The sequence below is a fragment of the Mirounga leonina genome, unplaced genomic scaffold (genome assembly GCF_011800145.1).
Source record: "Mirounga leonina isolate KUSES-001 unplaced genomic scaffold, KU_Mleo_1.0 Mir_168, whole genome shotgun sequence".
Taxonomy (NCBI): domain Eukaryota; kingdom Metazoa; phylum Chordata; class Mammalia; order Carnivora; family Phocidae; genus Mirounga; species Mirounga leonina.
The window spans coordinates 30,243,980-30,261,381 of NW_023270426.1; the positions used below are offsets into that span (position 1 = coordinate 30,243,980).

The 17,402-nt window shown below is 40.9% G+C and overlaps 1 protein-coding gene across 1 annotated transcript in view; it reads left to right on the forward strand.

Annotated features, from left to right (window-relative positions):
* The first annotated feature begins 1,344 nt into the window (after positions 1–1,344).
* The window catches only part of STK32A (serine/threonine kinase 32A), a 120,159-nt gene continuing 104,101 nt past the window's right edge, over positions 1,345–17,402 (forward strand). The window contains exon 1 of the mRNA XM_035014410.1: positions 1,345–1,508. Coding sequence (XP_034870301.1) covers positions 1,457–1,508 — 52 coding nt within the window. The 5' untranslated portion in view covers positions 1,345–1,456. The remainder of the gene's footprint in view (positions 1,509–17,402) is intronic.

A 17,402-nucleotide genomic window follows, 5' to 3' on the forward strand; every position in this document is an offset into this window, starting at 1 on the left:
ATGGTCCCAGGGTCCTGGGATCGAGCCCCACATCGGGCTCCCCCCTCTCCCACTCCCCCTGCTTGTGTTCCCTCTCTCTCTGTGTCTCTCTCTGTCAAATAAATAAAATCTTAAAAAAAAAAAAGTATTTTATTCTTTGCAAATTATGTGCCAGACATTGTACTAATTGCCTTACAGACATTACCTCATTAACTACATCACACGAGCCATATCTGTCCCATGTATGAGATTTGCTGAGGCCATATAGCTGAAATGAATTTTTAAATACTGTTTTGTATAAAATCTGGATCTTCACCCCTTTTTTTGTCAGATCTGAAGATCTGGCCCCTGGGCCCATGTTTCCACTTGGTGACAACCTTTTAGATCTGAGAGCAGTGACTTCTTTTAGATGGAGCCTGGATTCTCCAGGTCACCGGGGTCCCCACCAGGCACTGATGTCTTCCACCTGGTCCAGTGTGTGCACCTGCATTTCTGCCTGGCTCTTGTAGGCATGGGAGCTTGTGATTCCCAAAGAAGGCACTGTGGTTTCTGCCATCTTAGAGACGAAGGGTCAAGTAACTGGCCCAAAGCCATTGCTGGTGTCAGTTTTAGAATGAGCGCTCGGGATGCTGGCTCTCCTGACCATTTTCAGGGAAAGTCTTCAAAATGAACAAAGCCATAAAAGTACATTTTTTCAGGGGTTTTAGCTCTACATACATCCCTTATTTGAGCTCCAGAGTGGCCAAAAATCATGGACCACTTATGCTGTGAAAATACTTGTAGGTATTGTCCCAAATCACATTTAACTTGCCTTTGAGGAGAGGACCATCATCAGCTTCAAGTTCAGGGGAAGGGGGAAAAAAAACATGTTTAGTGAAATTTAGCAATTTGCTGGTGAAGTAGGGCCCAAACTCAGACCTTGTTCTTTTTACATTGTAGTACCTTCCAGGGTAGGAGGAAAGAGGTGGGAAATGTATTTTTATGACCAAAAAATTAATAAAGTTGTTGATCAAAGATAAAAAAAAAAAAACCTTAACAGATAATATATTCTTAAAAATATGGAGAGTCACAATAAAATATTTTTATTATATACTTGTTAAATACAACATGGGTTGACCAGATTTTAAACTTGTTTTCTTACTTAGAGAAATATTTTGCTCCCTTCCTTCTTCATAAGTCTAAGACCACTCCCCATGAGGCCACATGGGAGGGGTTCTCCCAGACACCTGTTGTTCTCTGTGACTTGTGAAATTATCATTTTCAATCACAAAAAATTCTGCTCTAGGGGTGTAGATCAGGTTAATATTGCAGCCACAGTTCTGTGCTCAGGGTTCCTAGGCCACACTATATTGTAAGGATGCCATTTCTTCTTCTCTCCCAGGTATCGAGCTAAGGCTTCCAGATCTCTTTTGAGGGAAGATGAATGTTTCTGCCAGGAGAGTTTAACTGGAGGATCTGAGTCTGGGCAGACTTGACCATGGGAGCCAACACCTCAAGCAAACCACCAGTGTTTGATGAAAATGAGGATGGTAAGAAATATGTGAGAACTGTATATAAAGTATCGAATTTTGCAGAATTCAAATATAAATACCTTGTTTCATAAGTAAATCACAGTCTAAGACTTAAAAAAAAGAGAACTACAAGAGTAAGCCTGAGGACTTTAGAGGCTAATAGCTGCCTTTTACCTTCCACTTTCCATGAGACCTTGAGCAGTTTTCTTAATTACGACTATACCAATACCCTTTGTCCAAAGGGAGCTGTGGATGGGCAACTGGTGGATAGGAGACCTTGAAATGAAATGATTTGTTGTTCTCTGTGCTGTTTCCCTGACAGCTGGAGTTACCCCTACTGCTAGTTGTTATAGAAGATTTCTTGTAGGGGCGCCTGGGTGGCTCAGTCGTTAAGTGTCTGCCTTCGGCTCAGGTCATGATCCCAGGGTCCTGGGATCGAGCCCCGCATTGGGCTCCCTGCTCGGCGGGAAGCCTGCTTCTCCCTCTCTCTCTGCCTGCCGCTCTGCCTACTTGTGCTCTCTCTCTGTCAAATAAATAAATAAAATCTTTAAAAAAAAAAAAAGATTTCTTGTAATACCAAATTACATCTGAATGATAATCAATACTCATTATATTATAGAGTGGAGTCATGCAAGTAGGAGCATTCTGAGCTTCTAACAGGCATGCTTCAGGGTCCTAAACAAATTTCATAAGGCTAGGTCATAGGAAAATGAATCCGTATTATTGGAGGAAAGGGAAACTTTCAAGGTCAGGCTCAGTAAGAAAAGAAATAAAAGCAAGGGTTTTCCTGATTCCCCTGCCATCCCACAGTGAGGCATGTCAGAAGACACACGCCACCCCATATCACTCTTCCTTCCTAGAGTGGAAGCCAGAGCAGCCTTGTCTGTATACGCATGGGGGCAGCTACTTATAGGTTGGCTGGAGAAAAGGCAGTCCCGGTCCCAGCTAGTAAGTTGTCCAGGACTCTCAGAGGGAGGGAGTTCTGCTGATTAGACCACAAAGGAAAAGAATGATGAACTGAAATTCAGGAGTTCTGAGGACTGGTTCTACTCTAAGCTACCTATCGGGCTCAAGAAGTTTACTTATTCACTCTATCTTCAATTTCCTCAATTAAGTGAGAAGATAGGGTAACCCTGAAGGTTGTTTTCTCTCTCTTTTTTTTTAAGATTTTATTTATTTATTAGAGAGAGAGCATGCACATGCATGAGGAGAGGGAGAGAAAGGGAGAGAATCCCAAGCCGACTCTGCACTGAGCATGGAACCTGACGTGGGATTCAGTCCCACAGCCCTGAGATCATGACCTGAGCCAAAACCAAGACTCATATGCTTAACCGACTGCACCACCCAGCGCCCTTTTGAAGGTTGTTTTCAAGTCAAAAATTTAGTTTTGAGATCCTCCAGCCACTTTGCAAAAATTATGAAGCAGCATCTAAGTCAGCCAGGAAAGTCTATTGTGTTAGAAAGTAAATGTGCTGAAACAGAAACTGCAAATAATGGTGGCTCAAACAAGATGGATACATTCTTCTTTCTCAAGTAACAAAATAGGTAGAGTAACCTTAGCAATGTGAGGCTCCAGAAGGCTGCTCCTGCAAGCCTGCTTCTTTCCTTCTCTTCCTCTCCTTAGTGTCACTCTCACCCTCCTGCCCCAGGACACTCCCCACCCATCGGCATTCCAGCCACAGGGAAGGGGTCAAGTCGGGAGACTGAGCCCACTTCCTCTGAAGCCTCTGATCTGGCTGTTGCTTGTCCCTCTGGTAGGCACGCCCATACCCAGTTACAAGGGAGACTGGGAAATTTAGTTTATCTTATATGGCCATGAACCTTCTAAAAATAAGTTCTGTTTTGTTACAAAAGAAGGGGAGAACTAGCTGTTTGACAACTCGTTATCAGCAGACAACTAGAAGCTTGCTACCATCTCAGTCTTTGGTTCTTTGGATGGACTCTTCTAAACACAAATATCTGACTGTCCCCGGATGCCCTGTCCCCAGTCATTTACTATCAAGTCAAAGGTGCATCATTATTACCTGTACAAAGTATTGCGTAGGAACTCTGAATTACACATTTAGAAAATGGTCTTAGTAAACCGTTTTTCTACGCTTATTTCTGTCACCTGGCTTTGCTTTATCCAGTAGTAAAGGCAAAGATCTAAAGACCAGTGATATTACTTGATTTTTCCATCTCTAAAATGAAATGACAAGTAGGCTTGGATTTCACTTGTTTGGTTCACTGTACTCTCTGTGGATTCAGAGATAATGTTGGGCATGAGGCCACAGAGAAGAGAGCAGGAAAGAGAGGCCAGATTCATGTTTGTCACTTGGGAGGGATATATCATTTTAAGGTATTAGGATAGCCTTATAATGAGAAAATACAGAGCTGTCTCAATTTTCCTTAGTTCAGCCACCCTTTCTTCTCATGGGGTGCCCAAGAAATCTAGACACCCAAAGTATTGAGGCAAATGGGAAAGAAGGTACCATTTTATGAGTACCTTTGGGGGACTCTAGAGTAACTAAATTGGGGTAAAGTTAGGCCTGAGGAGCAAGCAGGTTCTTATATATATATATATATATGTATATATAAGATTTATTTATTTGAGAGAGAGAGAGAAAAAAAAACATGCACGAAGGGGGAGGAGGGGCAGAGGGAGAGAATCAGGTCAGGGCTCAATCTCATGACCCTGAGATCATGACATGAGCCAAAACCAAGAGTCGGACGCCTGACCAACTGAGCCACCCAGACACCCCAAGGGTCCTTCATAATCTCTTGTAGATCACCACCTTTTAGTTGTCCAGCCCCCAGCCCGGTGAGATCAGCCTACCACAGTGCCCATAAACAGAAGAGCTGAGCACAGCAGTATGTCTGTGTCCCCCAGGGGTGAGGCTCTGAGTCTGTCTATGCACACAGTTGCCAGACAGAAGCAGAAGGGCAAATCCACCTACTAGGAGCCTGTCCCTCTGCTGGACAAGAGGAAGAGAGCTGGAAACAAATTGGCCCCGGCCGCCATTGTGGACCTCATGTTCTGATGGTGGAAGGCAAACAATGAACAAGTAAACAGATACATAAACCAGACAACTTGAGACAGTGTTAAAGTGCCACCAAGGGAATGACTCAGGGATCTTATGGAGAGGGACAGGGTGATGGTGGAAAGACCTCTTGAGATAGAGTGTGGTCAGGGTTGGCCTTTCTGAGGAGGTGACAGAAAGACAGGAGGTCTTTCTGAGGTGAAGCCTGAAAGATGAGAAGAAGCCACTTGAGCAATGACATGAGAAGAACAGTCAAAAGTACAGGAAACTCAAGTCCAAAGTCCAAATAATGACAAAATCGGGAATAAACGCCCGTATCTTAACATTCTCATGGATATGAGTTTGTATATTATGAAAAGGGAGTGTATTTAATTGCCATATTCACTTGTTTGTTTATAAGATCACTGAGTTTGGGGAGGGAAAGAATGACATTCTGAGCATTCAAATTTTTTTATCAGTAAATTCTATAAAGTTGATTTGACTCCTTTCATAGCTCTAGATTGAGCGCAAGGTAAAATTTTATTTGACTGCTGTAAAGCTTCTGACCAAGAAACAAAAACAACAAAAAGCACTGACTAATCAAAGAAATTAATGCCTACATCATTTTCTATCTCATTTTTATATAAATAATCGAACCGGGCCAGAATCTAGGGCACTTAAATGAGCCAATTTAATTATTTTAAAAATATTGCTGAAAGAATCCCAATACATGATGAAAAAGTGTTGAGTATTTCCTTCAAAGTATTTGCTGTTCCCAGTATACAGATTTGAGAAGAAAATTTGAACAAATTTTCCCAAATAGAATTTCAAGATTTCTCCTGGGAAAGTGTTTTGATTCACTTTGAAGGTGATTAAGGACTAAGATGTTGCCGGATGTCCAGTAAAATAAGCTGTTCTTGCTGGAATTCATCCTGACATTTTGTATTTCATGTTGTTCCATCTGATAGTGAACCTGAAAGAATCATCCTCTTAGCTATTTATGGTGATCTACATCAGATGAAAACAAAGTAGATTTATAGTGCTGTTGAGTAGAAAAAGATCTGCTTCTCTGATTACTGTTACCTTTTGCAAAGTAGACCTCGAATTATGCTAGTTTTGTTTTGTGGCCTACCTTTCATATTTTAGTACAAATCTCAGTCCTAACTACTTTTTTTGTTTTGGATAAAATATGCATAATAAAATGTACCATTTTAACCATTTTTAAGTGTACCTACAGTTCAGTGGCATTAAGTTTTGGGCAACTATCAGCATCATCTATCTCTAGAATTTTTTCATCTTCCCAAACTGAAATCTGGTACCCATTACACAGTAACTACCCTTCCCCTCTCCCCTGGCCCCCTGCCACCCCAGTCTTTGGCAACCATCTTTCTACTTTATGACTCTGTGAATTTGACATAGTGGGATCATGTAATATTTGTCCTTTTCTGTCCGGCTTATTTCACTTAGCATAATGTTTCCAAGGTTTATCCGTATTATAGCATTTATCAGAATTCCATTCCTTTTTATGGCTGAATAATATTCCATTACATGTATGTATCACATTTTGCTTATTCTTTCTTTATCAGTGGACATTTGGTTGTTCTACCTTTGACTATACTGTAAGTAGTACTCCTATAAACATAGATGTACAAACATCTGTTCAAGTCCCTGTTTTCAATTCTTTCAGGTCATACGTAGATGTGGAATTCCTGGGTCATATGGTAATTCTTTAATTTTTTTAAGGAAACACTACACTGTCTTCCACCTAATTAGGTTTTTTGTTTTGTAATCGAAGACTGCTTAGCATAGTTGGTGGAAGCATGGGCTCTGCTAGTAGAAACACATATACACAGGTTTAAATCTCAGCAGCACCACAGACTAGCGATCTAGGTGTTTCTACAAGAAAAATCAAAGGAGACATGTTCTGATCACCCATCATCAAACACAAGAGTCAGTTTGACTAATTATAAAGTGTTCTGAGGGGACTTGAAATACCATGAAAAAAAAAAGTCCCCAAACCTAAGTAATTACTAGTGAATTAATGTGGGGGGGAAAAAACACCTTTCTATTCTGCAAGTTACTGAACCTCTGTAAAGCTTCAGTTTCTTCCTATATAAAATGCAAATGATAATTGGGCATCCTTCCTTGGGTCATTGTGAGGTTACAATAAAAGAATGCAAGTAGAACACTCAAATAAGGTAAACACCCAATTAATGCTAGTTACACCATTATTTACTAGCAGAGTCTCTTAGCATGAGCTCTTTGCTGTACTTCAACTTCAAAAGGAACAAAATTGATTAGATGCATTTCTTGTAGATGCCATAGTTAATATGACCCATTCAAAATTCTATCAATGAAATTGCACTGACAGAATGGCAGATTTCATGGATTCTCTGAAAACCTATATAAAAGCCCTTTAAAAAGAAGCCAAGTTAATGACTTCACAAAAACATAATTTCATCTGGTTTCTCTTCCATCTCTCCCCTGGGGTGATTGTACTGTCATTTAAGACAAAACCAAAAACTCAGTAGGCTGAAAAATCAATAAGCTTTACTTTTTTCTGATTTAAGCCCAAAGCTGACTAGTTAAGTAAGTAATCCCATTTGATCAACAGACACAGTGACAAATGCCCTCCCCTATACCCAACTACTATATGGATACTCTAAGAAATAATTAAGTATATGAAAAGACATTGTAAGTTTCCCGAAAGTAAAGAGTAGGCTTGTAAGTGATACTTTTTAGTGTTTGTAACTTTTTCTTTACATCTGCTTTATTTCTTCTGTCTGAACACAGTGTTTTCGTTTTGTTTTGCTTGGGCTTTTGGGGGCAGGGGGCTTGTTTAATTAAAAAAAAATCAACATTTGAAAAGTCTGATCATTGAGGTTTTCAAGGTGATTTAGGCAAAGACACTCTTGAATAACAGGAGAAGGTAGACTTGTTTATAATTCAGGATCTAGCAACAGGAGAGGGTCTTGCAAGCTTTGTTAATAGTATGGATTTCTAAGCAGATACAAAGAATATAGGGGTGATAAAATTGGTGTAATTAAGCCAAGAGACAATTTTCTTCTGGAGTGTTGTAGCTAAGAAAAGTTGGCTTCAGGTTAAAAGCTGCTACAAAAAGTTCATCCGTGCCCTGAGTTTGCAGAGAGATCCAAATTATTGCATTATTCTTTGGAACTTGCTGAAAACTCAGTGTTCTCCTTTGATTTGGCAACACTTGTCTCCTAGGATGTGTGACTGGTTCCAGTTTTCCTACATCTTCTTTGGTGGCAGAGGCAATGGGTCCTTCAAAATGTTGGGCCAAAAAAATTGACCACAGATTTGCAATCCAAAAGAAATGGGAGGTTACTGAATTGATTCCAGCAAGGAAGGACTGTGAAAATCTCCCTTGTGTATTTTAATGTCTATGCATCGTGTTCTGTACCCAGTTGGAGAGGCAAATGAATTTCAGACTTTCCCCTCTCAAACGTGAGTCCTGTTGTCTTATATTATTTACTATTTTATATTAAAAACATTGGGAGAATATAAGGAGAATTTCTCTTGTGAGAATTGGCTTCTTAAAAAATTAAGGCATCTTGGACGGTCTAACATTTAGTTAAAGCATTTGTCATAAATAACCTCAGCTCCACCAGTTTATAAGAATGGGTACTTATGAGGGCTTTATTTCCCCCATTCCACGGGATTGGAAGAGTCAGGGAGAAACTAGACAGCCAAGAAAACAGACCTCCAAGACTGCTAGTGCTTCCGATTTGCATGTTTCCTGAATGTTTCCTGAGCAGTGAGTTAAGAATACATATTTAGGAGAATCCACTCAAGCTAATGCAGTAAAGCTACATCCTGCCTTCGGAGATTCACAATGCTTATTAGCATGTTAAAGACTCTGAAAAGTCCTATAATATTGAAATCTCAGGATTCTGATATTTTTCAAACTCATTTCAAAATGAAACCATTTCTGTAGAAAATCTTTTAATACGTTGTGACACCTCATATTCTGGGGATCTCAACTTGGGAAATGAAAGGTCATGATTATATCTCTTCTTTATCTGTTGGAAACATGCTTTGTTCCCATTGATTGTTTTTTCCCTCTGGTTTAATGGCAGCAGATTATGACAGGCGAAATCTCTATGGCTGAAGAGTGATTATGTTCTGCAAGGTTTTCTCACCATGAGTTCTTCATGGAGCACAATTCATGTTTACTCAGGTTAATGAGTTAAATACTAGGTAGCTCTGTTTAACTGCGAGATGTTGGATGTTGCTGGTCCACGTAGGAATTGGATTTGGAAACAGTTCATTTATTCCTTATTGCCCTTTTTTATGAAAGAACATTTTAGTTCAGAGTGTCTTATAAATAAATTGTGATGTGTTGTTGCTTAGTATTAAATAGCACTCAAGGTATACTAACTTTTTATTTTTATCCAAAGCTATAGACATTTTTTCAGTTTTCATCTTGAAACTACCTAGGTTGAACTCACTAGGTCTGTAAGCTAGTTTCAGTGTTCAGAACATGTGATTGGTACCCCAAGCCTACTGTCTCCAAGGAGAAAGGCAGTGAAGGAGGATCCAGCACCTGCTGAATGGCCTGGCAGGTGCCAGCTCAGTGACCAGCGTGTCATCAGTTTACCAATTGAGGTTCTATGCATTATACAAGGGCTTCAACTATGCATTGCTGTGTGACCAGTCATGGAAATTTCATTTGGAAACAGCCGCAAAAAGCCAGTGATAGAATAATATTCTTGTTAAACTGGGACAGTGAGCCCTGTTTCTATGGTGAAAAAAACTGAAAAACTTACAGTGATAGATTTTGAATTCAATAGACCAGCACTTGCTTTATTTTTTTCCCCTTAAGCTATTTCTTCTTCCATTTCTGGAGTCATATTTACAGTAAAATAAGTCATGTTAACCTCATTTTATACTCGAGCAGCCTGTGTTTTTTATTTCTGAGAATTACTTCACATAGGGGTTGGCATCCTTTTTGTGTGAAGGGTCAAAGAGTAGGTATCTTACATTTTACAGTTCAGTCTCTGTCACAGCTCCTCAACTCTGCCATCGTGGCATGAAAGTAGCCACAGATAATGAGAAAACAAATGAAGGTGGCTCTCTTCCAGTAATATTTTATTTATGGGCACTGTAATTTGAATTTCACATCATTTTCACTCATCACAAAATATTTTTTATTTTTCTTCTAAGCATTTAAAAATAAAAAGGCCATTCTTAGCTTACAAGCCATGTAAAAATAGATGGTGGGATGGATTTGGCCTGCAGGCCAACCCCTGATCCACAGCATCCTGCAAACATTTATTCACAATGTTCTGGGGACCCCTCTCATATCCATCCACATAGCCCTCTAGCTTTAAACTGAGAGGCCAGGCAAGGAGACTGGTATCTATTCTCCATAGATGCTTAAAGTCACTCTTCACTGACTCCCTCTTGGTTGATCAGTGTGAGTCAATGGAAGTACTTGGGCCAGAAGATCAACTGTTACAATGGATCAAAGGTATTATGTTTATAATATATATTATTTGAAAGTCATACAGACTAGGTTCAAATAAATGGGTACCACCCTGTAATTCATCTGAAATATCACTAGGTGGAATTTATTTCCTACTAGGGGCATTTCTTCAACTGAGGGTCATCAAACAACCGGAGGTGTTGATCACCCCCGTTCTACCCCCATACTGTTGTACTTTCTACTTTAGTCTAAGGAAATAGCCAGTGTATTTTTGACTTCTGAGCATATTCATGAATTGGGGTTCAGGCAGCAGGAAAAGAAGCCGTTGGTGCCCATTGATTGGTCTTGGCACCAGTAATGGGTGTCAGTAAATCCCAGACGCCCTGGGGCAGAGTTTCATAAAAAGGAAGTGCTGACTATGCAAACAGATGCCATCAACTGGCCTTGGAGGCTGCTTCTCTGGAGAAGGTCCAAATATATCTTTAAAGGACCTGCCAAGCTCCACATGTATTAGTGGCAACCATTTGCTGCCAACCATTTGGGAAGATGAAGGGTTAGTGAGCCAGCTAAGTAATTTTTCATGAGGGGATCACAAGTGATATGTTCTAGAGTTGACCTTCAACTTCAGCTAGTATCATGGTGTCACTTACAGGCTAAACTAGTGGCTCCCAGACGCCCTCTCTGGACAAATGCCAACCTATGGCAAGGCTTTTCTTCATCTATGGTGAAAGGAGAAAAACGAGGGCAATGCAATAAGTTCCTCAGAAAGCTAATACCGCTAAAAATTTCAGTTCTAAGATTGCATGCTCTCTTGTGTGTGTGTTTACTGTTTAAGGATTGTGGAAATAGAAATTTTTTTCCATAGTGAGAACTCAGTAAAGTGACCTGCTTTTCCGATCCCCAGTTTTCTTGTCTGTAAATGGGAGCTAATAATTTTATCTGCCTCATACAGTTTTTGTGGGAATAGAAAGTGATTATCCAGGGGCGACTGGGTGGCTCAGTTGGTTAAGTATCCGACTCTTGATTTCAGCTTGGTCATGATATCAAGGTCATGAGACTGAGCCCCACATCAGGCTCCACACTCAGTGGGGAGTCTGCTTGGGATTCTCTCTCTCCCTCTGCCCATCTCCCCACTTATGCTCACACACACTTGCTCTGTCTCTCAAATAAATAAATAAATAAATAAATAAATAAATCTTTAAAAAATAAAAAAAAGCTACTATCCATAAAAAGAATATAGCGTAGTGCCTGGCACATAGTAGCTGCTCAATAAACGTAATACCATTATCTCATTATCATAATCATCTGAATTTTTTAATGCTCTTATATGGCAAGTAAAATATAAAATCTACCCAGTGTTGGTTTTTCTTTTCTCCTTAAGGTGATGGGATTTTCTGATCTGTAGTGTTCAAATGTATAATTGTAACTTTCAATGAGTTCTACGTAGATCACTTACTTAGGTGGCTGAGATGAAAAAAGTGATCTATTTCCATCAGGACAATATTTAAGTGAAAGACGGTACTCCGGGCTAGTAGTGTAGGAAGGGAGATGGGAAGCTGAGGATTGTGTCAACATTTATTTTCAGTATAAAATAATTGAGAGTCACTGATGATCTGAAGGGGGGTAAGAGGGAAAGAACAAAATCAAGAATGAATCCTAGGTGTTTACGTGAGTAGGCAGGAAGATGGCTGTGACACTTGGCTGACATGAAGGTGGGGCACTGAGGGGTTGGGGACATGTCCAGGCATAGTCACGAGTTCTTGTGAGGGCACCTAAAGTGACCGAGAGACTCTAAATCATGGTGTCAGTTAGGACTCTGGGACTGAGCAGCCAGAGGTTAGTGGGGAAGCCCAGGCTAGCAGTCTGAAGATGTTGTTCTCAGTTCTATGGGGACTGAGGAGTCTGGGCTGGGAGAGTATGTGGAAACAAAAGCGGAGAGGAGCCCCATTATTGAGAAGTCAGGCAGAGGAAAGTCATCAAGCTAAGGAAAGTGAGAAGTGGCAGCGAGTGAGGAATGAAAAACCATCTATCCTGAAATTTAAGAGGGAAGAGTCTTTTGAGAACAAGGGAGTAGTCACTTCGGCTGAATGCCCCTGTGGGTTAGAGGCCAGTGAGAAATACCTATGGGATCAGGCAAGCAGGAGGAGACTGGGGACATGGACGAAGCAGCTCAGTGGGACGTGGGACATGAGCCAGACTCTGGGGAGTTGGGGGGTGTAGGGGAGGCAAGGATGTAGACACAGCAAGTGTCATCAACTCTTTCAACAAGTTTGGTCTAAAGGGGAGCAGAGAAATGAGCCAAGAGCTAAAACTGAATATGATGTGAAGGCAGAAATTGTTTTTTAAGAGGAGACTACAAGTCTAAGCTCTCTACCAATATAAAGGGAAGAAACTAGGAAATCATGTGAGCAGGAACCAGGGCTGGCTCCAGCCAAGTGGGACCAGGGCAGGTACATAGGGCCTTGCCTTCAGAAGTCTCCCACACTTGGGCTGGGATGCCCTGCAGTTGCTGTCTCTGAACTCTGACCAATTTTATATTTGAATTTATATTTGTGAGGTCTGATGAGACAACAGATCGTGCCACGGGGGCTTGAGAGCTAGATCCCATGCTGCCCCCTCCCCAGGAGGGGTTCTAGGTCAGTCGATCCTGGTACCACCTTCACCTCTGCCACCCTCCATCTATGACAGAAGTCTGGGTGCTGAAGCAAGATGGGTGGGGTGGGCACCCCTCTGACATACCCAGATGGGGCATGGTGGTGGCTGTCATCGTCCCAGGCTGGCAGTTTGTCTGGGAGGTAGCCAGCTAGAAACTGTCTCTTGGACCCTCACCCATCCCCATCTTCCTATCCAGATAGTAAATATGTCACGTTGTTCAATTGGGAAGCAAGTGATGTGAAATGCACTCACCACACAGTAACATTCTTGTTAGGAGTAATGGGAGAAACCAACAACCATCATGCACTTTATCATCAGCTCAGTGTGCAGTTTACGCATGGCAGGACCGAGGCAGGGGAAGATGAAAGCACTGACCTGAAAGCAGAGAGCCACACAGCTAGACCCTGAATCTTTTCAAGGAAGCTCTAGGCCCAATGTGGGGTTTGACCTCATGACCCTGAGATCAAGAGTCACATGCTCTCCTGAGACGGCCAGGCGCCCACAGATCCTGAATCATGATGTCAAGTGAGTCTCATTTCTTTCATTATAGATATCCACCTAGGATAGCCAGCCAGAATGAATTTATAAAATTAAATGAACAAACGGAAGGGGATTGCTTTTCAATAAAAAACAGCAAATGTCCAGGGGCGCCTGGGTGGCTAAGTCAGTTAAGCATCTGCCTTCAGCTCAGATCATGATCCCAGGGTCCTGGGATTGAGCCCTGAGTCTGGCTCCCTGCTCAGTGGGGAGTCCGCTTCTCCCTCTCCCTCTTCCTCTGCCCTTCCTCCCCTTCATGCTTGCTCTCTCACTCTCTCCTTCTCTCTCAAATAAATAAAATCTTACCAAAAAAAAAAACACAAAAACAACCAGCAAATGTCCATTATGTGTCTACTACTGAATCCTGCTCTCAGAGCTGAATCATTGCCCCTCACAGTGACCTCTACCTTCACCTCCGCTGGAACTCACATACTTATCCCTTAGACCACATGGTTACTGAAGTGTTAGGGGTTCCATATATTATACTTTCCCTTGTCTGGCATGTATAATAGCAGTTCATCACTACTCTTGAGCTTTGCTTGTCTTCTTCTGTTCATCAAAGACAACAATTACAGTGATGTTCATGTCTTTCCCAATTCATTTTACCATCATCATCACTCATTTTTCAACCTGTTTATATCAACCTAATTTGTTTGACACCTGGTGGGATAATTTTTATTTACTTTTACAAAATACTGAAGTCATTACCACTTTGATAACTTTTTCATTTTCTGTCCAGGGCATGTATAAATTACCAGAGAAAATATTCTAAACTCAGGCTTCATAAAACATTAAGAAAATTTGTTTAATTCTTACGTTCCTAATTGTTAACTGGAATTGGCTTGCTTTCCTCAGTGGGCTTCTATCCAAGACTATGGTCCCAACATTCCCTATGGTTCACATTTTGTGGGGCTATCTAAAATAAAGAGAGATGAACGCAGCTGTTCTTAAGAAGTATGTATTTAAATGTGCATTTAAAAGCACATTTTATACCTATAAAATTAGTACATCTGAGGTATAGAAAGCTTGGAAAATATAATTAGGAAGAAAAAATTACCCATAATGCCTCAACCCATTGGTGACCACTGATAACATTTTAGGGAGTTTCCCTTTGCAATCTCCATCCTGCATCCTTTCTGGCATCCCTCATCCCTCTCACTCACTATGCTTTTCTTCATATTTCTTGTTTTAATTGACTTACTTGTTTTGTTGTTTTTTCCTATCACTAGGGAAAAAAAACTCCATGAGGACAGGGATTTTGTCTGTTTTGTTCACTTTTATATCCTCAGTACCTCCTTGTTGAATAAATGAATACATTAATAGTCTTGTCTTTCTTACCTGTGTATGTGTATAAAAGGCTTCTGATGTATTTGGGATGATGCACTATATACATCCATATCTTCATTTTCACTTACATTGTGAGTAGCTTATCCCAATTGTGTAAATTTGTTGATTCTTGAAAGTATAATTTATTTTTTTAAAGATTTTATTTATTTATCTGAGAGAGAGAGAACACGAGCAGGGTGAGGTAAGAGGGAGAGAAAGAAGCAGACTCCCCATCAAGCAGGGAACCCAACACAGGGCTTGATCCCAGGACCCTGAGATCATGACCTGAGCCGAAGGCAGATGTTTAACCTACTGAGCCACTCAGGCGCCCTTTAAAAGTATAATTTAGTGTCCATGAAATTCTGCAACATGGACATACTATGATTTATTTAAATGTATGGTTTTAAACATACCTAAGTTCTAAAATACAAAGGAATTCTCAAAGTGCAGTTGCTTTTTTGTGATGTTGAATAATTGTTTAATCCTGACAAATATTTGGGTGATCAGAAGGAAGAGATACTTATTTTGGAGTATTAAATTATTATTATATAAAATAATACTCAAAGCAGTTTGGTTGGTCTATTTAGACAGGATTAAGTATGAATATTATGTAATAAATAAATAAATGATAAACTTGAATGAGGTGTGAAGGATTTTGCAGCATTTGTTGAAAACTGACTTTTTTAGATAATTTTTTTATTCTGGAAAAGTATCACATAAAATTTGTCATTTTAAATATTTTTAAGTATACAACTCAGTGGTATTCACAATATGTGCAACCATCACCACTATCATTTCCAGAACTTTTTAATGCTCCCAAAAAGGAACTCTGTACCCATGAAATACTAACTCTCCCATTCCTGCTCCCTCTAACCCCTGGTAACTATTCTTTCTGACTTTATGAAGTTGACTCTTCAAAATACATCATGTAGGTGTCATCATATGACATTTGTTATTTCAAGTCTCACTCATTTCCCTGAGCATGAGGTCTCCGAGGTTCCTCAGTGCTGTAGCACATGTTAGAACATCATCCATCCCTTTTGATGGCCGTATACTCTTCTGCCGTCCATGTATACCACATTTTGTTGATCCATTTATCTGTTGATGAACACTTGGGTTATTTCCACCCCTACGCTATTATGGATAATGCTGCATGAACACTCAACATCAGTTGAGTGTACAAGTATCTGTTTGAGACCCTGCTTTCAGTGCTTTGGTGGATATACCTAGGAGTGCACTTGTTGAAAGAGAACTCTTTGAGTTCAACCATTACAGGTATCTACCATGCGGGTCTGCACTTACCCTTACGTGATGGTGGAGAATGAACTTTCTGTTCCCTTCAGCATACTTTTCAAGAAGGAACCCTGTAGTCATCTCAGGACTATGTACCTGAGTCCTTAACTCATACATCACTGCTAGACATGCCAGAGCTTTGGCTTATCCATACTGAAGGAGCTCCTGTCTGCCTCCAAAGCCCAATGACAGGGTTTGACATTTACAAGGTACTTGCTCATCCTTTTCTAATGTGACTCTTTAAGTAATTCTGAGATATGAGTAAGAAAGTGATCATCATCCCCTTATTCAGATAAGAATAGGAGTCTAGGGCGCCTGGGTGGCTCAGTTGGTTAAGCGACTGCCTTCGGCTCAGGTCATGATCCTGGAGTTCCGGGATCGAGTCCCACATCGGGCTCCCTGCTCAGCAGGGAGTCTGCTTCTCCCTCTGACCCTCCTCCCTCTCATGCTCTCTGTCTCTCATTCTCTGTCTCGCAAATAAATAAAATCTTAAAAAAAAAAAAAAAAGAATAGGAGTCTAAAAATGGTTTTTAAAAAACACTAGCCAAAGTCACTAAGCCAGTAAGTAGTAAAGAGATGGCTGTCTCTGGTTCCTAATATAAGTTCTTTTTTGGAAAAAACAAAAACAAAAACAAAACAAACTCTATCCTATGAAAGAGAAAAAAATGCAAGCAAGCCTTCAGGGGAAGATGATGAGTCCAACACTTCCCTCTACTTCCATACCCTAAGAACTGGCAGCGTCATGTGCCTCTAGAAGGACAGTTGAAGGGGGAGGTCTAAAATAAGGAGGATTGTTTGGATAGCTGTATACAAATTGATCCTGTCCCTTCTACCACTTTGTCAAAAAAAAAAGAAAGAAAGAAAGAAACATGCTAGTCCTTTCCACACAACACCATCATTTATCCTCTGGAGAAGAAGATCTCCTAACTGGGAAGACCCGGTGCACCAAGGACAGGGGCGCCTCCTGGAAAATGGAGGGATCGATCAGGTACATGAGCACATACTGGGTGCTCAGGCCCTCAGCCCTCTTTTGGCTCTGATAACACTGGCAGCTGGGGTCTCACCCTCCAGACAAGAGGATAATAGAGGTGTTTTGGGGTTTTTTTCTGGAGATTTTGACCAACCTAAGAAGGAAGATGTACAGTTACCGACATGGGAATATTCTGAACACAACATCCTAGCCATGGCTCTCTAGAGTGAAGCTTACTTTGGACAAGACTCCCCCACAGTCTCGGAACTTCCAAACAGGACTTTAGGTCTCCACACTTAAATATGAGCAGACAAGAGAGGGTTCTCAGACACATGGGAAAGACTTCTCATAGGACAGATAAAGACTAAGTTTTGAGCAGAAAAAAAGCAACTTAAGGAAAACTGCCAGAGAAATGTTAAGAAAGAACAATTGGGGCTCCTAGGTGGCTCTATTGGTTGAATTTCTGACTCTTGATGTCGGTTCCAGTCAGGATGAGATCCAGCCCTGAGTGGGGCTCCGTGCTGTGTGGAGCCTGCTTAAGATTTTCTCTCTCCCTCTGCCCCTCCCCTCTGCTCCTGCTTGTGTGTGCATGCACTCTCCCTCCTCTCTAAAAAAGAAAAAGAAGGAAGGAAGGAAGGAAGGAAGGAAGGAAGGAAGGAAGGAAGGAAGGAAGGAAGGAAGGA